The 20,972-nt window shown below is 48.6% G+C and overlaps 1 protein-coding gene across 1 annotated transcript; it reads left to right on the forward strand.

Moving 5' to 3' along the window:
* The first annotated feature begins 12,499 nt into the window (after positions 1-12,499).
* LOC123161756 (uncharacterized) lies at positions 12,500-15,330 on the forward strand. The gene is made up of 4 exons (XM_044579555.1): positions 12,500-12,637; positions 13,301-14,814; positions 14,927-15,041; positions 15,198-15,330. The coding sequence occupies exons 1-4, from the start codon at positions 12,500-12,502 to the stop codon at positions 15,228-15,230; spliced, it is 1,800 nt and encodes a 599-aa protein (XP_044435490.1). The 3' UTR covers positions 15,231-15,330.
* Positions 15,331-20,972: the final 5,642 nt, after the last annotated feature.

Raw genomic sequence — 20,972 nt, forward strand, 5'->3', positions numbered from 1 at the left:
GCGAAGGCGTTCGGAGCTCCTCGACAAGCTCCTAGCCTGCAGGGAGGGCAGTGGCCATGTGGACGGGGTCGGTCATGGTGGCCGTGGCGTCTGACTTCGTCCAGATCGACGGGATCGAGCAAGCGAGGAGGAGAAGTGGATTTGGGAGGGGGCGTCGAGGAGGAGTGAGGCCATGGGGGCGGGAAGGAAGGGCGTCACCCTTATCCATTCCCCTTCGATGCTAGCGAGGTGGTCGGGCGGGAGCCCGGCTTTGTAGCGACGCGGCTCGGGGAACAGGAGAAGACGACCGCGCGGGGATTGGACCACTGAGCCGGTTCGGTGGCAAGGCCCGGGGGGCAGGGCGAATCCCCTTTTACATCATCCTTTTGGTTTTTCAATGTATTCTAATATGTTTCTCCTTTTTAACACCGTTTTCTATTTATTCTTATCAACTAAATGATCTCTACTCCTAATGTCTCAGTTGGTAGTCTCCGTTCCGGGTTTATTTTTGTCCCACCTCCCGAGTGAGGGAGAGGGGAAGAGAGAGTGAGGAAGAGGGAGGGAGAGGGTGTGTGTGTGTGAGAATTTGATAGTAAAAAAGGTCGTCAATGTCACTTAATATGTATGAGAATATTAAATGTAATATCAACATAATTGATATTGAACTTTTAAAGTTAATGTGGCCCCGTTGCAACGCACGGGCGTTCTTCTAGTAATAGTGGTATATGACATTGCCAGCCTTGTGTCTTTGCTGAAGCTCACTCAGAAGTAGGCTTTCTGAAGCTGTTCTTGAATGAAGCTGGTCATTCAGACACAAGTAAGCACGTACGGGGGAGGAACCAAATACAGAAAATGGTGTCTGTCAACCACAAGAGAGCCTTTTGGAGGACTGAACTAACTCAGATTTACATATACCCCCTCTGTTCATTTTTATAAGGCCTTGAAGACATTTTAAACAAGGTGCAAATTAGCTCATTTTCAGTTGACTGAAACGACTTATAAAAGTGAACGGAGGGAGTAGAAGAAACCAAATTCAACAGTTGAGAAGAAAGAAAAGTTGACACCATGCATATGGGTGGTGGTGATATCTTGAAGAGGCAAAGTTGCTGGAAGTCAAGCATACGAGCATGCCATGCTTTGAGGTGCTGTATTCACAAACTGAATACAATACAACCAAGCCGTTTTCTCGGGTTGGTTTCCATTGCCAGGCCTCCATGGCGCCATCGTGTTGTCCCGTGAACCGGCCGGCGTTGCTGTTGCCTGCAAGTCCCTCAATCTCACTTGTCTTTGTGGTTCGACCGACACACGCCCCCGAGGTGTTGTGTTGGAGCAAATGACCAAAGGAGAAGCAGAGCACTTTGCAACATATGCAAGGTTCATCTTATTACATGAGACTCGACCAAAGTCTGCGGCACATCAACTCACAATGCACTGTGCCTGACTTTTTATTATTTGAAAATGGAGGTTAAAACCTCGGCCTCTGCATAAATTGATGCATGCAGAATGCACTCCACCCGACTTAATACACGATCGTATACAATACAAACGTGTACATACATATACAACGGAACGGCGGCGTCCGAGCGAGATCACGGTCTCCAGGGCTCAAACTAGGGCGACGCATAAAACGTCGTACGTACCCATTGACGTCGTGCAGCAGCTTTTTTCGATTGATACGGTGGATGAGGGCAACGACAGCTTCCCCACGGCCACGGACGTCCTGGCAGAGATCCTGGCGCCCGCCTCGTCTGCCGGCTCTGGCAGGCCGGCCGTCGTCGACGAGCGCACGATGACGGACATGCATGCAACGGGCCTTGCCACTCGTAGCTAGATCCTACCACGCCATGAGCGTGGCAACTGCATTGTCTGCATGTGCGACGATCGGGAGGCCGGCCGGCGGCACCATCACGCTGACCAACCCGTCGACCGAATGAATGGCATCTTATCCACTTGGAAGGGTTTTAAAATTAGGCGAAATCTGGTTCGCAGCTAAGTTTATCCACTCGGAAGGGTTTTTAACTTAGTCGAAAACTGGTTCACAGCCCCCGAGTGTAAGGATCGCTCATCACTCTGAGTAGTTTTGAACTTAGACGAAGACTGGTTCGCAGCTAAGTTCCCAAGTGAATGGATTGCTATCCACTCGGCAGAAATTGTTAACTTAGGCGAAATCTGGTTCGCAGCTAAGCCCCCAAGCGAGAGGATCGCTCTTCACTCGGAGTAATTTTTTAATGCGAAATTGTACGATCGGAATCGACAATAGACTGCGGAAGTCATAACTTTAACAAACGAAACTATCTAGAGTACTCTTATTACATCAAAGCAACTCAGTTGTCAAGTATAAATCGTCGATATTCTTCTTCAGGTTGAAGAGGTGGTAGGCTCCATTGTTCAGCACTTTGGTGACGACGAAAGGGCCTTCCCATGCTGGAGCCACCTTGTGAGGTCGCTGCTGATCCACTCGGAGCACAAGATCACCTTCATGGAACGTCCGACTCTTGACATGTCTCGCATGGAAGCGGCGCAGATCTTGCTGGTACGCAGTTGACCGAATCAAAGCCATCTCGCGTTCTTCTTCTAGGAGGTCCACTCCGTCTTGTCGTGCCTGCTCAGCCTCAGCTTCTGAGTAAAGATCCACTCGGGGAGAATTGTGAAGGACGTCGCTAGGCAAAACGGCTTCGGCTCCGTATACCAAAAAGAACGGAGTGCGTCTAGTCGACCGATTAGGAGTTGTCCTTAAGCCCCACAGAACAGACGGTAATTCAGTGACCCAAGCTCCAACTGCATGATCGAGATCTCGCATGAGTCGAGGCTTCAGCCCTTGAAGGATAAGGCCATTTGCTCGCTCAGCTTGACCGTTAGACTGGGGGGTGCGCAATAGATGCGTAATCCACCCGAGTGCCTTGAGAGGAGCAAAAGTATCTAAACTCTTCCGAGTCAAAGTTTGAACCATTGTCCGTAATGATACTGTGGGGAACTCCATACCGGAGAGTTATCTCTTTCATGAATTTGATTGCAGTGTGGGCGTTCAACTTCTTGATGGGTTTGGCTTCAATCCACTTAGTGAACTTGTCGACTGCTACCAATAAATGAGTAAATCCACTCTGGCCTGTTCGAAGGGGACCAACCATATCCAAACCCCATACTGCAAACGGCCAGCCGAGTGGAATAGTCTTCAAGGCAGACGCGGGTTTGTGTGACAGGTTCGAATAGAACTAGCAACCTTCGCAGTGATCAACAATCTCCTTAGCCATCTCGTTGGCGCGCGGCCAGAAGAAACCAGCTAGGTATGCTTTAGCAACAATCGTCCTGGAGGACGCATGATGACCACAAGTTCCCGAATGAATCTCCTCCAAAATCATTTGACCTTCTTCAGGAGTGATACACCGCCGAGCTACGCCAGTTACGCTTTCTCTATAGAGTTGTCCATCTATAACAGTAAAGGCCTTGGATCTGTGGACTATCTGCCGAGCTTCATCTTCGTCATTTGGGAGTTCTCGCCTCAGGATGTATGCAATATAAGGTACAGTCCAGTCGGGCGTGATCACCAGAATCTCCATGACCAGATCTATGACTGCTGGGACTTCCAACTTCAGCCGGATCTGAAGCGCTCTTTGCTTGCGGGGGCTCTTCAGTGAAGGGATCTTCTTGTACTGAAGGAGAATGTAGGTGCTCAAGAAACACATTGCTGGGGACAGGCTTCCGAGTGGATCCAATATTTGCTAGCTCATCAGCTGCCTGATTTTTCACTCGGGGAACATGATGGAGTTCCAGACCTTCAAACTTCTTCTCAAGCTTCCTTACTGCGTTGCAGTATCCAGTCATAGCGGGATTCCTGACATCCCACTCTTTCATCACCCGATTAACCACCAAATCAGAGTCACTGTAAACCATCAGGCGTCGGACGCCAAGTGAAATGGCCATACGCAACTCTTACAGGAGTGCTTCATATTCAGCTTCATTGTTGGAGGAATCAAAGTGAATGTGCAATACATAACTAAGTTTATCACCCTTTGGGGACACCAAAACTACGCCAGCACCAGAACCGTTCAGCATCTTCGAGCCATCAAAGAACATGGTCCAGTGCGCTGAGTGGATTTGGATTGGCTGCTGCTGTTCAGTCCACTCGGCCAGGAAATCAGCTAGAACCTGAGACTTGATTGCCTTTTTCGCTTCAAACTTGATATCAAAATAAAGTAGCTCAATAGCTGATACGTCTCCAACGTATCTACATTTCCAAACACTTTTGCCCTTGTTTTGGACTCTAACTTGCATGATTTGAATGGAACTAACCTGGACTAACGCTGTTTTCAGCAGAAATTGCCATGGTGTTATTTTTGTGTAGAAATAAAAGTTCTCGGAATGACCTGAAACTTCACGGAGAATTTTTTGGAATTTATAAAAAATACTGGCGAAAGAATCAACACCAGGGGCCCACACCATGTCCACAAGGGTGGGGGCGCGCCTACCCCCCTGGGCGCGCCCCCCTGTCTCGTGGGCCCCTGGAGCTCCACCGACCTCAACTTCAACTCTATATATTCACGTTCGGGGAGAAAAAACTGAAGAGAAGGATTCATCACGTTTTATGATACGGAGCCGCCGCCAAGCCCTAATCTCTCTCGGGAGGGCTGATCTGGAGTCCGTTCGGGGCTCCGGAGAGGGGAATCCGTCGCCGTTGTCATCATCAACCTTCCTCCATCACCAATTTCATGATGCTCACTGACGTGCGTGAGTAATTCCATCGTAGGCTTGCTGGATGGTGATGGGTTGGATGAGATTTACCATGTAATCGAGTTAGTTTTGTTAGGGTTTGATCCCTAGTATCCATTATGTTCTAAGACTGATGTTGCTATGACTTTGCTATGCTTAATGCTTGTCACTAGGGCCCGAGTGCCATGATTTCAGATCTGAACCTATTATGTTTTCATGAATATATGTGAGTTCTTGATCCTATCTTGCAAGTCAATAGTCACCTATTATGTGTTATAATCTGGCAACCCCGAAGTGACAATAATCGGGACCACTCCCGGTGATGACCGTAGTTTGAGGAGTTCATGTATTCACTAAGTGTTAATGCTTTGGTCCGGTACTCTATTAAAAGGAGGCCTTAATATCCCTTAGTTTCCAATAGGACCCTGCTGCCACGGGAGGGTAGGACAAAAGATGTCATGCAAGTTCTTTTTCATAAGCACGTATGACTATATTCGGAATACATGCCTACATTACATTGATGAACTGGAGCTAGTTCTGTGTCACCCTATGTTATAACTGTTGCATGAGGAATCGCATCCGACATAATTATCCATCACTGATCCAATGCCTACGAGCTTTTCACATATTGATCTTTGCTTAGTTACTTTTCTTTTGCCACCGTTACCGTTACTTCCATACTTTGCTACTAAATACTTTGCTGCAGATATTAAGTCTTCCAGGTGTGGTTGAATTGACAACTCAACTGCTAATACTTGAGAATATTCTTTGGCCCCCCTTGTGTCGAATCAATAAATTTGGGTTGAATACTCTACCCTCGAAAACTATTGCGATCCCCTATACTTGTGGGTTATCAAGACTATTTTCTGGCGCCATTGCCGGGGAGCATAGCTCTATTCTTTGAGTCACTTGGGATTTATATCTGCTGATCACTATGAGGAACTTGAAAGACGAAAGAACCAAGTTTTTTCCCTCAACTACGAGGGGAGGTAAGGAACTGCCATCTAGCTCTGCACTTGATTCTCCTTATGTTATGAGTAAATTTGCGACACCTACACCTGCTATTGAATCTGATATGTCGCATGCTATTGATGATGCCATTTCTGCTATGCATGATGCTTATGATGAAACTACTTCTATGCTTGATAATACTGTGCCACTAGGTGAATTTCTTGATGAACAACTTGCTAGGGTTAGAGAGAATGAAATTATTGAAACTGATAATATTGATGAAAGTGATGATGAAGATTCTCCCCCTAGATATGAATTGCCTGTTGTGCCTAAGGGTTTCTCCTGAACATGTGCAGAAATAAATACTACGACTATCCAAAAAATAGTAACATTACACATGAAGAGTACAATAACTCATAATATAAGATGATTTCCTAGCTACTATGAGAATAATGAGTTGTTTGCAACACTGCATCTTCTCCTCAACATTGGTATATCTTTAATTCAGTAACGTATAGAAGTCAAAAGTATAAAACATAAATCTTGGTATACTGCACACAAATACTAGGCACACAAACCGGTATTTTCCAAGGTCTTGGTTTCACAATACCGTAACTGGAATTAGCAAGATGTTAGCCTCAAATCAGCAAGGTCTTTGTTTCTCTTTGCCAATAAACCAAGACAAATAACTTAGATATACAATGCAACCAGAAAGCCCTATCCTCTACCATTGACCAACTCTAGTCCGATGATTAACATTGACTTAGAACAAAAAAAGGGAGGTGGATTTGCATTACCATATTGTGGTGGCGTGGAATTGTTGCCCCTATAGCATCGGTCCAAGATGATACATCCGTGCAAAGTCAGTCGTTGGCACGCCGACGGCATCGTTCAGCACGGGTGCCAGCGAGGGGTTGGGGTGTAGGCGTCGGTCGCCGCCTCCAAACTGTCCCGTCCATCCCTGATGGTGCAGCGTTGGCCTAGCATTCATAAACACAACTTCCACATACTTGCAAAACTTTTTTTAATTGAAAAACTGCAGAAGCCTCACAATAAGAAGATACTATAATGAAACTAATTATTATTATTATTATTTATAATAAGAGAATAATTGTCAATAGTAAGAACAAGTCCAACAAACATACTAGCTCATCAAAGACATCCATGGAATCCACTTGCTGCAACATTTCCATATAAGCGGGAAGATATCTCTGAAATTCCTCTTCAAATGGGTTGTAACATAAAACACGATGTTGTACTGAAAATCAAGGGATGAAATTTCAAGATGCTCAAAATCTAGGAATAAAAAAAGAAACATACTTTGAATTTCAGTGAGATCCCTCGGGAAGTTCCTTTGCAGTAGAACATGCCTTTACTCGAAGATTCCCCTTCAAGTAGCATAGTGGATTCTATAAATTACAAACCATTTGAGCGCATAAATCTGTCTACACGTGGAATTAGACACGGGAGTAGATCATCTACTATCCAAAGCCAGTCCCCACATCATTTGTAGAAACTGCAAGCCAAATCAGACAACAGAGAAATTGAAGAGCACCATTTACCTCTGAATGGCAGGCATCTTTTCTCAAAAAAGCTGATCCAAGTTGAGGTAGCCCAAGAATCCACATGTGCTGGGGTGATGTGGAGGGGGGAGGGGGGGCGACCGTCGTGGGAATTACGGCGATGACGACAGTGGCGATGCGCGAATTTTGCGATGCCTGGCGATTCGTACAGTTTATTCGCTCGGGTGTTGTGTTGGTTTTATATAGGCGCTCGGATGGTTCCGGCTGGCTATTTCTCTGTTCTTTTGGCTGGGGTACTTTGGGTGACAGCCTGACGGGAGGAGGGGTTTTTGTATGGGGGCACGTTCTTTTGTATGTAAAAAATCGGTGGACAAGGGGGGGGGGGGTCGAAGGAGGGTAGGAACGAACGAAAACCAACGACAACGTATGATGTGAGTCTTTAGGAGTAGAGATATTTACTCTGTTTTTGGTCAATCAAATTTTTGATTAAACTATGTTATTTATTTCCAAAAATAAATTGCATTGATGAGAGATCATTTGTATGTTAGGAAAGTGTAGGTTTACAGGGAAAGAGTGGAGAGGATTTTGTTTGCTTAAAATATGTTATTTGTTTCCTAAAACAAATTGCATTGATGAAAGATCTTTTGTATGTTAGGAAAGTGTTGGTTTAGGAAACATGCGTGAAATTGATTTCATTATTTGGTAATGTGCTATTGTTGTCTTCCCATTTGTAACGTGTCTCATTATGAAAGTTTAAAAATGTTAGTAAAATTTTTAATGGGATGGTGCCAATGTGAGGAGATGATGGTGGGACGTGAGACGAAAATAGACCAGTCAAAAATAAGCCGGACGAAAATAAACCGTGGATGCAATTCTACCAACTGAGTATTTAGGAGTAGAGATTACTAAATATATGATGATGAAAGAGAGACGAAGAAAAACCGGACGAAAAAAAAACAAACGAAGGTGAGAGGGGAGACGAAAAAAACCTTGAACCTAAGTTACCAACGCCTCCTCCTAAGGTGGGAGGAGAGACGAAAAAAAACCTGAAACAAAATGTTAATTAATGTAATTCGGTGATGTATGGAAATATTAATTAATGTGATTGAGCCATTTATGGTAAGGTTAATTAATTCATTAGATTGATTGATTCATTAGATTTGGTCTTTGAAGATTTATTAGATGATTGATTCTTTCACGTAAATACATTACTAAATATATGATGATGGGAGAAGGGACGAAAAAAACCGGACAAAAAAAAACCAGACGAAGGTGGGAGGGGAGACGGAAAAATTTAAGAAAGAAGCTACCAACTCCCCTTTTAGGAGTAGAGATATATTCTCCCTTTTTTCTCTCCACCACCCGAGTGGATCCCTAGTCCTTAGTTTTTCTATTTTTAAGATACCAAAGAAGGTATGCAAAGATATAAAAAATATGGGTGGTCTTTGGTACAGACAGTTGGTGGGGATGGGTATCCCAAAGAAGAATGGGAGTATGAGATTTACTTATTTGCATGCTTTTAACTTAGCAATGCTGGCATAACAAATTTTGAGCTGTCATTTTTCTTTTCGATCGACTGTCATTCAATGTAAAGATCTGTATATAGGATTGTATACTCATAATAAGGCAAGTTGTCTACGAAGGAAAAATAATCACATAGTTGATATATGTTACCACAAAGAAGAGGTAACTCATATGCTAGAATGGGCTAAAAAGTTGTCTATACCAACTCGCTTAATTTAGATTCATTAAACTGAGACAAGACAACAATATATGTCAAAAACAAACCATGTGGCAGATTTGCACTGGAGTTTAACTTGGAAATAAAAGGTACACTCAGTAGTCTTTACTCATAAGACAGTACACTCAAGTCAAGGTTGATTTAATTTAGTCTTTACTCTCTATTCATCACCATGCATCGACACAATATCACAGGCTGATAGATGGTCTTGGAATTGGATTCTCAAGCGGTCCCTTCCCTTCATTCCCGTTGACGTACACAGCATCTCCGATCCATCTTGAGCTGATATTGCGGCTCCTGCTGGATTATAAGTACTTTCTTAGCCTCTCACGCCCCCTCTTGATCCCCGCCGATGCAGAATGAGGCTTGTCATTTTTTTTCTTGGCCTCCCACGTACGCCCTCTCTTGATCCCGGCCGACACAGCATCCCCAGCTTGAGCAGACATTGCTGCTGCTGCTGGCTTCTCCTTTCTTGGCCTCCCTCCCACGTGGTCTCTCTCTTGATTCCCGTCGACGCCGCAGCACCTCCAGTTTCTTCAGCAGGCCTTGCATATATATCTAGCTTTAGCAGGTATTGCATCTCCAGCTTGAGCAGGCCTTGCATCTCGATCGAGCCTTAGCAGGTATATATTCCTCTCTTCATGACCATGGACACAATATCAGCTGCATGCTGATGGCCTGTGCATTCTTGGATTCTCAAGTGCGACATCAACTGATACTGGATTAATTCTCAAGTTCATCTCGAGACCAGTTTTGACGGGCATTGGTCTGTACACGTACTCTTGGCCTCCCACGGGATCGATCTCTTGACTCCTGCCGATGCAGCAGGAGCAGGCCGAGGATCCCTTTGTTGATCCTCCTTTGTCGGCCTCCTTTCTCGGCGTCCCACGCCCTCTCTTGATACCATCAGTTGACTGACGCAGCTGGAGTTGGAGAATGCTTTGCTTGTGATTGCTGCTCGTCCTTTCTCGGCCTCCCACGCCCTCCCTGAGGGTATCTTCCTTGGCCTCCCTCCCACGGCCACTCTTGGTCGATGGGGAGGCAGCATCTCCATTCGTGCTTCTGATTGTTGCATGCCACCGGTTGACGACGCTAAGAGTTGCAGTTGGAGTTGGAGGATGCTTTGCTTGTGATTGTGATTGTTGCTCGTCCTTTCTCGGCCTCCCACGCCGGCCCTCTCAGTATCTTCCTTGGTCTCCCAGTGCCTCGCTTGTGCCGCTGTTACTCTGGAATCCATCCAAACCGGGATCGATCGGAATAATTCTGCTGGGGCTGGGAGCCGGAGCCGGCCAAATCATCTCACTGGATTCATGTAAATTGAGATTCTTGGGGAGGAGGGGAGTTGCGGTTGTGTCATCCTCCAAATCCTTATTGTTGGGCTTGGAGGAGGGCCGGCCACGACCGCGCGTGTACGTCGGAGGCGGGGAAGACGTAGCTGCAAGATCTCGATTTTGACCCGTAGCCGCGCGCGGACGACGCCTTCGGAGACGAGGCGGCGGAGGTTGGCTTTGAGGAGCTTGTCGTGGGTGGCGGGGAGGCCCGTGAATGAAGGCGGCGATGGCGATGCGGTCCCAGCTCGGTGAGCGCCTGCATGCGTAATCATCTGCGTTCGAGATCCGGCCAGCTCCCCATCAGCAGGAAACGAGAGAGACGAGACTGGAAAGGGAGGTGGGGGGAGAGATGGACAGCTTGCCTCGGTGTAGGTCGGGTGGGGGCAGTCGCCGGCGGCGCCGCCCAAGGGGAGGTGGCCGCCATTTTCCCCTGCCTCCCAGTCAGGGGGGTGATAAAAAAAATTTGATTGAGGGTCGCATCTTCAACCAACGTCCAAAAACTGCACCGCACGGTAAAATATTTCTTTTTTGGGCGCTGGACAGCTTCAACAAACGCTGCAAAACAGTGCGCGCGCTAAAAACTTTTGGGCACGCGCAGCGCAGCATATTTTGGGCGCCGGCTTGCGCGCGCTTCACAGTTTACACTGCGCTTTTTGGGCGCCCTTTTTTGGGCAGCTGCTAAAACAATGTTGGTCCGCGCACGATAAAAATGCTACAGTGGCGCGCTAAAACTTTTATTGGGCGCAAAATTTTTGTGCCACAGTTGGAGTTGCTCTCCATCTTAGCTTTCCAATTGCCACCTTTTCTTTTTCTTCTAGAAAAAAAACTGCCACTATGCCTTTTTTTCTAGAGAAAAACATGCCTCAACGCGCCGGCATGTCCTCTGGATGGTGGTTACGAGTTCTGACCGACGGGTTTCTTCCCCACTCGATCAACTTGATGTGATGTGATGTGATCCGGAGTTCTAGATCTTCCTCGTGCCAGTGTTTTATCTGCATAATGTAGAATGAAAAGACCATCTTCTCCTAAATGAGGGATCACAACACTAATCTGACTGACTACTTTAACACGTTCAACAAGATTAAGTAGCATTTTGTCATAGTGTGGAACAAAATAGGGGATAGGGGTCCCCTTGGCGAAGATCCTTTTGAGTCTAGAAGTAGCTACCAACGTCGTTATTGACCTTGAGGGCTACACTAAGACAAACCTCGCACCCACTTGCACCAGTTAACCGAAAACGCATTCGTAAAGAGAATGTGTGAAAGAAAGGACCACCTGACTTTATCTAGGGCGTTTTCGGAGTCGATTTAAAAATGACTCCGTTCAACTCTTTCCGGTGAAGCTCATCATGTACGGTTCATAGAGCATGACAAGTATAATTCGCATTCGAACGGCTTTCGTTTGTTCGTTGGTCGTAAATGCAACGATGGCCCGAGCTATAGTTGTGCAACATGGTCTATTGTTGTTGGTTGTCGTAACGTGATGTACGTAACGGAGTTTAAGTGGGGATGGACAATGTGCAAGTGATTGCATGGAGCATGTTCATGCCATGAGCAATGGTGGGATGACACTGCGATGGTGTGCCGTATCGAAGTGGTTCAACTGGTCAAGAAGGTAAGCTTAATTTATGCATTGTCCTAGGAGACCAATAGTTAGTGTTGCTCATGATTAGCTAGCTAGGGTTTTGTTCGATGATAAAAATATCCTACACCGTGATTCTATTTTGGGAAACCTCGTGAAGGATTAGTTGCGATCATTAAAGCATATCATGAATTCATGATGACCTTATTTTAGTAAACAAAACACGTTGCATCTAATCTAATAATATGCATGGATCATCTAGGTCTAAAAATGGAGTTGAGAAGGGGGAGGCATGCGTCCTCGACCTTCCTTCCTTCACCGGCGTGCTGGGGGGAGAGAAGAGCGACTCTCTCTCTCTCTCTCTCTCTCTCTCTCTCTCTCTCTCTTATCCAACCTTTTGCAATTGACAATGAGCCTATGGAGATCTCTTGGAAGAATTAATCGGATTTATACGATTTGATGTGGTGTTGTCATCCTAGCTAGCAGCTAGCTAGCCATCTGTATGGATCCTCTGCCGGATATATATCCCTTGACAAGCTTGCAGATAGGGTACGGTAAACCAATTGAATTCCATTGCACGTACTTGTGAAGAATGAATGAATTTGGTCGAGTCGGCCGGTGATCCAATTAATAAGGCAAGGCATTAATTGCTTGATGGAATGCATGCATGAATTTGGTGCAGGGACATGCAGTCTTACATCTCCCGGGCGTTCCTCTACTTTGCGCCGGTGAGCAAGAAGGTGTTGATTCTGGTGGACAACCAGCCATGGATGACCGGCAAGCAGTCCAGATCCGCAAGGCTATGGCAGTTCATGATCACAAAGGTACCCCTATCCTATATGGTACTCTACTCACATGCATCTTTTTGGTTTATTAATTATTATATAGTATTAGGTGCATGCATTACTCTTACTTAATTGGTTGATTCTGCATCTATTAACCTCTCTGACCCGACAACAACGTATGGTAGGCGTCAACTAGACATTTAGTTGTCGTGGTGTATCATCATTATATGAAGAAAGAGAGACTCGTGGTATTATATATATCATAGGCTCTAATTCAAGAAAAAATTAATTTGATTGATCTCATGCATGTGTTCTTCTCCCAATGGATATGATCCTACAAAATAATAAGTGATGTTGTCTAAAATGCAACCCCAACCCCAATCCCAATGTCTAAAATAATATGATCCTACTAAAGTGATCTAAACGCTCTTATATTAGTTTACGGAGGGAGTACTATATATCCATATATAGGGGAGATATATAGTATGATGTGCATTTTTGATATACAAAGGATGGAGCAATTAGTGTGTCTCTGGTTAATGCATATGTTTGCCTATTAATTTCTCAAAGAAAGCAAGATAGATATATATATATATATATGTATGTTTTAAAGGGAGAGAGATTTGAACCTAACTAACAAACTGGACATGAACATGATGATCACACTTAAAAGCTCTAGCTTGCATCCGGCAATTGATGCAGTACAGGATGTCTCCCTTCGTGAATTCGAGGAGTGGCACCGACACGGCGGCGATGGCGATGGCGAGCTCGTGCACAGAGAAAAGAAAAATAACGGCGGCGATGCGAAGGTGGCTGGCGGTGGCGAACTCGACCCCGGCGCTGCTCCACGGGTTCCTGGTGTTCGAGGTGTCATGGCGGGACGTGCACGGCATCAACTACTACAACGACCTGCTCACCGACACGTCCCTCGCCCTGGAGGCGCGCTACCTCAACAAGTGGGAGTTTTACAGCGCCGAGCAGGCCGCCGGGTGCGCGTCTGAGTGGTTCCTCGGCCTCGCCTCCGAGACGCACTCCCTCCGAGGGTACCTCCTCCACTATCACCACCACCATCATCGCCCTCGTCCTCGCCATCATCGCTCCTCCTCCGCGGCATCCGCCGGAGAAGAGGAACACGCTCGCGACGACGTTATGAATACGATGGCGGCCAGCAGCAGCGGCGACGAGAGGTGCACGCCCACGTTGAGGAGGAGGATGAGCTGGCGGAGCAGGGCTAGGAGGAGGAATCTACAACTACAGCAGCAGGACACCGATGGCGATGGCGAGGAGGAGGCGGTGGAGGCTCCCACGCAGATGCAGATGCAGATGCAGCACTATAGGTACAGCGACACCCTGCTCCTGTTCCGGTCCCGGGACGCGGCGCTGCCGTTCAAGCTCCGGCAGATCATCACGTCGGACATCCGGCTGCTCACGCTGCTCGAGTCTGGGCTGCCGTCGTGGGTCATCTTCCTGCAGTCGTACCCGGTGCTGTGCCACATGTACCGGCCCTGGATGCGGCCCCTGGCGCGGAGCCTCTACGTCATGGCCTCCCTCGTCACGGTCATCATCGGCTTCTACGACCTGTACAAGAACGTGCCGCTGCTCAAGTCGGCGGCGGCGCGCATCTGCGGCCCGCTCTTCGAGTGGATCGAGACGTGGGACATGGTGACCCGCATCCAGTACCTGGGCACCATCCTCTTCCTCCGCAACCTGCGCAAGTTCATGCAGGGGCTGCTCACGCTCCTGCACGCCGCCAGGGCGCTGCTCCGTGTTATGCTCGCTCCATTGGCCGACCTAGGCTTGTGCCAGCTGCTTGCCACACTGGGCCTCCTAGCCTCACACGCGTGGCGCCTGGTGGTGGACCTGGCAGAGGTGGTGTGGGCGCCGTTCGACGTCGTGCTAGACTGCGTCGCCGGATTGGTCACGTCCTTGTGGCCGGTGCTCAAGGTGGTGGTGTTGCCGGCGAGGTTTGCGGTGGCGGTCGCAGCGTGCGCGGGGTCCGTGCTGTCCAACAGCTACAACTTCTTCAAGGACATTTGGGAGACTCTGAGCAGCATCTTCGAGCTCAACCACATGTCGGAGGCGCAACAGAGCGCTTTCGACATGACCACGCTCAAGACCTTGTGGAATGACCTCTTCTCGCAGATCTTCCGGGCCATCAGGGGCATCCTCAATGGCATCCTTGTCTTCTTCTACGCCTGCAACAGGCACAGGCTCAGGTACGTACCAACCTAGCTACCTACTACCTAATTCCATGCATGCATCAACTAATTCATTTGATTACATTAATTCCATGAATGAATAATATGAACTATATGCATGTGTGTGTAGCATCTACAATCACGCGCAGACAAGGCTGCGACATATGCTTCGTGTCACTAGATTGGCGCCAAAACAACATGAACCATGCCACTGCAACTCCACCACCAAGCACCCAAACCATGAGGTATTAATTATCAGTTTTGCTTATCCTCTATTATATATATATATATATATATATATATATATATATATATATATATATATATATATATATATATATATCATCGTTGGTTTCATTTTTATCTTTCGGTTGACACTGCATGCAATCAAATGTACGTAGGATGCACCCGTTGAATGCGACGTATGCAAGTGATCAATCGTAGGTACACTCTTGCATCAAGTGAGAGCCACAAGTGGTATCGATCGCTAGATGGGTGTCGTTTGTTTTTTGGAAGGGCGCCGATTTGTGTACATAGGATTGTAAAACTTTTCTTCTTCTTTTCAGATAAGGGTTTGTATCAAGTCAATAGATGTAAAGAAAACATGTTCAATTGATTCCCTCTTCCATCTTAGGATTACTAAGATTGGATACGTGTATGTCGATTCGATGGAGGTGAGACACGACAAGAGTGGCTAAATCGCAGACTAAGGCATAGCCTAGTAGTGGGAAGGGGCTGATGCCTTCCCACCCACCCAGGTTCAAGGCATGGTACTTACAATTTGGGTTTGTTGCACCAATTATATTGTAGGGGGTCCCTTACAGTCTTTCTGTCAGAAAAAAGAGTGGCTAAATCATATGTAAAATCTAAACCAAAGATGCCATGCATCATTCAGGCTTAACCGACGGCCCTCTTAATTCTCATATATACGATCTATATATAATTCAAGAGGCGAGAGACTTTTCATGCATGGCGCAAAAGAGTGGACGAAACAACACATATACCAATGTCATTGAGATACTACCTCATAAACTCAAATTTCAAAATGGGAATTGTAGAAAGAATATGGGATGCAACTCAATTGTATTCCTTGGAGTTTGTCACAATATATACACGAGATGTCTTGCGTGACAAGAAAACTAATCCTATCATATCTCTAGGAGTCAGCTATACAAGGCTAGAGATTACAGGAATAGTAATACAAATATGTCACGTTCAACATCCCCCCCCCCCCCAGTCGAAGCGTCGGCGTCGGCGATGGAAAGAATTGCAGCGGTTGGAAGCCCTTTGGTCATAATGTCGGCAAATTGTTGGGTGGTCGGTACATGAAGAACACGAAGCTGACTCAACTGAACCTTCTCGCGGACGAAGTGAACATCAAGTTCAATATGCTTGGTGCGCTTATGCTACACCGGACTGGCCGCGAGGTAGGTGGCCGAAACATTATCACAGAAAACCACCATAGCTTTCGGGATCGTGACCCGAAGTTCGCCAAGTAGTTGATGTAGCCAACATGTCTCGGCAACAACGTAGGCGACGGCACGGTACTCGGCCACAGCACTCGAGCGGGAGACGGTGGGCTGCCGCTTAGAGGACCATGAGATGAGAGAGTCACCAAAGAAGACACAATATCCCGATGTGGACCGTCGAGTGTCAGGACAGCCGGCCCAATCCACATCAGTGTAGGCAAAAAGCTCGATGGAGGCGGAGGCACGAAGATGAAGACCGAAGGTCGGTGTGCTGCGAATGTACCAGAGAATGCGCTTGACCAGAGACCAGTCAACATCACGAGGCGAGTGCATGTGCAAGCAAACTTGTTGCACGGCAAATTGAATATCTGGTCTGGTGAGCGTGATGTACTAAAGAGCACCAACAATACTGCGGTAGAGAGCGGCGTCAGTGGCAAGCTGTCCAACAGTGGCAGAGAGCTTCGGCTTGGCCTCGGCAGGAGTAGCAGCAGGTTTGCTATCGGTCATGCCAGCACGATCCAATAGATCAAGAGCATACTGTCCTTAATGAAGAAAAAAATCCGGAGGCATCACGCCGCACATTAATGCCGAGGAAGAAGTGCAACACGCCCAAGTCCTTCAGCCGAAACTGAGAACCAAGGCGGTCAATAATGTCATGAAGTAAATCCGCACGAGAGGCGGTGATGAAGATATCATCAACATATAGAAGAAGCATGGCGACATGATCAGCTCGATGAAGCACAAATAGCAACGTGTCAGAGGTGGTGTTGCGAAACCCGAGAGTAGTGAGGAATCCTGCAATGCGTTGATACCACGCACGAGGCGCCTGTTTTAGGCCATAGAGAGACCATGAGAGCAGGCAAACGCCATCAGGCCAAGTGGGATCAACAAAACCAGCTGGCTACTGACAAAGAACACGCTCCTGAAGATGACCGTAGAGGAAGGCATTGTTTGTCAAGCTGATGAACAGGCTAGTGTCAAGATGCGGCGAGCTGAAGGACAACACGAATCATGGCGGGTTTAACAACCGGGGAGAAGGTCTCCGAGAAGTCAACACCGGCACGTTGTGCAAATCCACGAATGACCCAACGAGCCTTGTACCTGTCCAGAGAGCCATCCGGTAGAATTTTATGCTGAAACACCCATTTGCCGGTAATGATGTTGGCACCGGGAGGGCGAGGGACCAACGTCCAGGTCCTATTGGCGACAAGAGCATCATACTCAGCGCGCATGGCCGTGAGCCAGTGCGGGTCGCTCAAAGCAGAGCACACCGAGCGCGGTACCGGAGAGATGGCCGTGACACTGAGGTTGTGGTAGCGGGGGTTCGGCTGATGAATCCCGTCCTTAGCACGCGTCACCATAGAGTGATGAGGTGGCGGAGGCGGGAGGTGAGGCCGTCGTCGAGGCGAAGCCACAACCGCGGGTGAAAGCCACGGAAGAGACCGCAGGCGATGAGGCGACGGTCGAGGCCACCGGTGAGGCTGCAGAGGGCGGCGGCGATGAGACCACGGTCGAGGCCGCGGGTGAAGCCGCAGAAGGCGGTGGCGACGAGACCGCGGACGGAGCCGTGGGTGGCGAAGACAGGTCCGCGGGTGAGACCGCGGACAGTGGCGACGAAGGCGCCTTTGGTGCAGCAGGGCGCGACACCGCGACGGAGGAGGTGGCCAAGGGCGATGAGGAGGCCGACACACCTGCATGGGCTGGTGCCGAGGCTAGCGGGGACGAAGTCGGCTCCTCCTGAGCCGGCTGAGTCGAGGCCGGTTGCACCACTGCCGGCGAGGAGGATCCGGTCAAGAGAACCGGACGGGCCGCCAAGGGAGCAGGCGGCCCCGACGTAGGTAGTACAAGGGCGCCACGCGATCGTCGAGGGCCGGTCTCCGAAGATGTCGCCGCTGTCGAAGTGACCTGCTCAAAAGGGAAGACAACCTCGTCAAAGTAAACGTGCCTCGAGACGAACACACGACGAGGGACGGGATCATAGAAGCGAAAGCCTTTGGTGTTGGGTTGATAGCCAAGAAACACACAAGCGAGAGACCGAGGTGCAAGTTTGTGTGGAGCGGTGGCGGTAATGTTGGGGTAACATAAACAACCAAAGACGTGAAGATCATCATAGGATGGAGGACACTCGAACAAGAGGTGATGAGGTGTATAGCTCCATCGTGGTTTGCAAGGCCGGATGTTAAGGAGAAGCGTGGCAGTAGCAAGAGCATTTGGCCAGAACCGTGCTGGCATGTGTGCATGAAAAAGCAACGCACGAACAATCTCATTGAGGGTGCGGAGGACACGTTCAACACGACCGTTTTTTTGGGATGTATGTGAACATGTGAGACAAAAGATAGTGCCATGGGTGGATAGAAGGTGTCGAATGGCGAGATTATCAAATTCTTTTCCGTTATCCTTTTGAAGGTGAACAATGATGCGATGAAAGTGGGTGTGGACGTAAGCATAAAATGAGTGAAGGGTGGAGGCGACATCGGATTTATGACGTAGCAGAAAAGTCCAAGTGAAGTGAGAAAAATCATCTAAAATCACAAGATAATATGATAAGCCCGGATTGCTAGGCACTAGAGATGTCCAAACATCACAATCAATAACATCAAAAGGAAAAGTGGCTATTGATGTAGATGAAGAAAACGGCAAGCGAACGTGTTTTCCGATACGACAAGCATGACAAGTATGAGCCGCTGATTTATTACATGAAAAGGAAAAGGTGGTCAAAATTTTGTGAAGAGTGTCGGCACCGGGATGACCAAGTCGAGCGTGCCAAAGCGAGACATCGGCATGAAGAGCAACCGGGCCGCCACTCGTCATAGGACCGCATGGATAGAGATCGTCAGGGGAATCACATCGGTGCAGAACCCTCCGGGAGCAAGCAACCTTGACAGAGAAACCAAGAGCGTCAAACTCAACAATGACAGGATTTTCACGAGTAAGAGTACGAACAGAGCATAGGTTTTTGATTAAGGATGGTGAAACAAGCACATTATTAAGAGTTAAAGATGAAGAGGAAAACGGAAGGGAGGAGGAACCGTGATGAGTGATGGGATAAAAGGTGCCATCACCGACCACGATGCGAGAATTGAAGGGATAGGGTGAGGCACGGGAGAGGATACCGGGGTTAGAAGCCATGTGAGCGGCGGCGCCGGTGTCCATGTACCAATCACCACCTCCGCTGTAGTTGCTCGGCGAGGGTGCAGCGTGAAGGGCGGAGAGAAGTGCGGGATCCCAAACACCGCCGTGTGTCCCGCCATATGCGCCGTAGGCCAGAGGGCCACCATAGGGTGCGACACGACCATATGCCGCAGGACCGGGTGCGGACCATGCACCGGGGATGCCCCGGAGCAGGGGGGCGAGGGACGGGCATGGAATACGCATGCACAACGCCCGTCCAGGGGTTGTACCCCGACAACCAGGGCGGAGTAGGGGCGGCCGCGGTGTTCGCGGGCGGGCGCTGCACCGCGTTGGAGTTGCGGCCCCGACCCCCACGACCCTTCTGCTTGCGACCACCAGAGGGGGTGGGCACGGGTGGCGGGGTCGGAGTCGGAGCGCGCGGCGCAGACAGGGCTAGAGGCGCACCGGTGCCGGCGGCGAGGCCGACGTGGAGGGCGGCGTGGGTCGCCTGCCGAGCAGAGTGGCAAAGGCGCGTCTCCTCCATGCAAAGATACGTGACCGCCTTGGCGTATGTCGGCGTGCCAAGGGAGAGGTTGGCAGCGGACTGGCTGTTAAGGCATATCTCTCTAGATGTAGTTTTGGTGATTGATGACAACATGTTTGCGGACTAATCGTGTGCTTTGAGCATTTCAGAGATTCATCATTTGGCACGAGACAATTTCTTTCCCCTCGGAGTGTCATTCAAGACGGTGTAGCTCTTTCGCTTCTTTTCTGGTGGACTAGTTTCGCAGGAGTCACCGTACTATCAAGAGGGGGTCCGTTTTGGTAAGGCTAGGGTGGAATCAACACGTACACATCCTCTTTACACCCTCTAAGCCTTTCCGCTTCTTTGGAGGTCTCTTTCCCCCTTCTTTGGGCTGAGTCTGGTCCCATCGGTAGTACCGCGTTACCTAGCGGTAGTACCGCTTAGGAGTCACAGGCGGCAGTACCGCTCCACAGCGGTAGTACCGCCGGTGGGTCCTCAGCAGTAGTACTGCTGCGGTACCAGGCCTCTACCGCGTTGACTCGAGGGGTCTTTTTCGTGTCGGATTGTGCGGTACTTCGCAGCGGCAGTAGAGCGGCAGTGCCGCTCGTGAGCGGTAGTACCGCCCTACCACCGCGGCAGTACCGCCCGAGTCTGTATCTCCCTTGCCCTCCAATCTCCACGGTAGTACCGCCGGGGGAGCGGTAGTACCGCTGTTCTCAGCGGTAGTACCGCTGCCTTATGCGGTAGTACCGCCCTCTGCGGGGCTGTTGTGGGGGGTAACGGTTGAATTGTTCCCCCCACTATATAAGGAGGTCTTCTTCCCCATAGTTGATCTACCTCTTCCCCCAAAAGCTCCATTGTTGCTCCAAGCTCCATTTTCGCCTGATCTCTGTCCCTAGCCAATCAAACTTGTTGATTTGCTCGGGATTGGTTGAGAAGGCCCCGATCTACACTTCCACTAAGAGAAATTTGATTCCCGCCACTTATCCCTAGCGGATCTGGTTACTCTTGGGTGTTTGAGCACCCTAGACGGTTGAGGTCGCCGCGGAGCCATAGTCCATTATGGTGAA

Source organism: Triticum aestivum, chromosome 1D, assembly GCF_018294505.1.
Source record: "Triticum aestivum cultivar Chinese Spring chromosome 1D, IWGSC CS RefSeq v2.1, whole genome shotgun sequence".
In the NCBI taxonomy this organism is placed as follows: domain Eukaryota; kingdom Viridiplantae; phylum Streptophyta; class Magnoliopsida; order Poales; family Poaceae; genus Triticum; species Triticum aestivum.

What these genes read in the sequence shown, in the direction of transcription:
- LOC123161756 (XM_044579555.1), top strand. Translation starts at nt 12,500, where the DNA reads ATGCAGTCTTACATCTCCCGGGCGTTCCTCTACTTTGCGCCGGTGAGC. An exon ending in TGCAACAGGCACAGGCTCAG is followed by an intron (nt 14,815 to 14,926) that starts GTACGTACCAAC and finishes ATGTGTGTGTAG; the next exon opens with CATCTACAATCACGCGCAGA. An exon ending in CCAAGCACCCAAACCATGAG is followed by an intron (nt 15,042 to 15,197) that starts GTATTAATTATC and finishes AAATGTACGTAG; the next exon opens with GATGCACCCGTTGAATGCGA.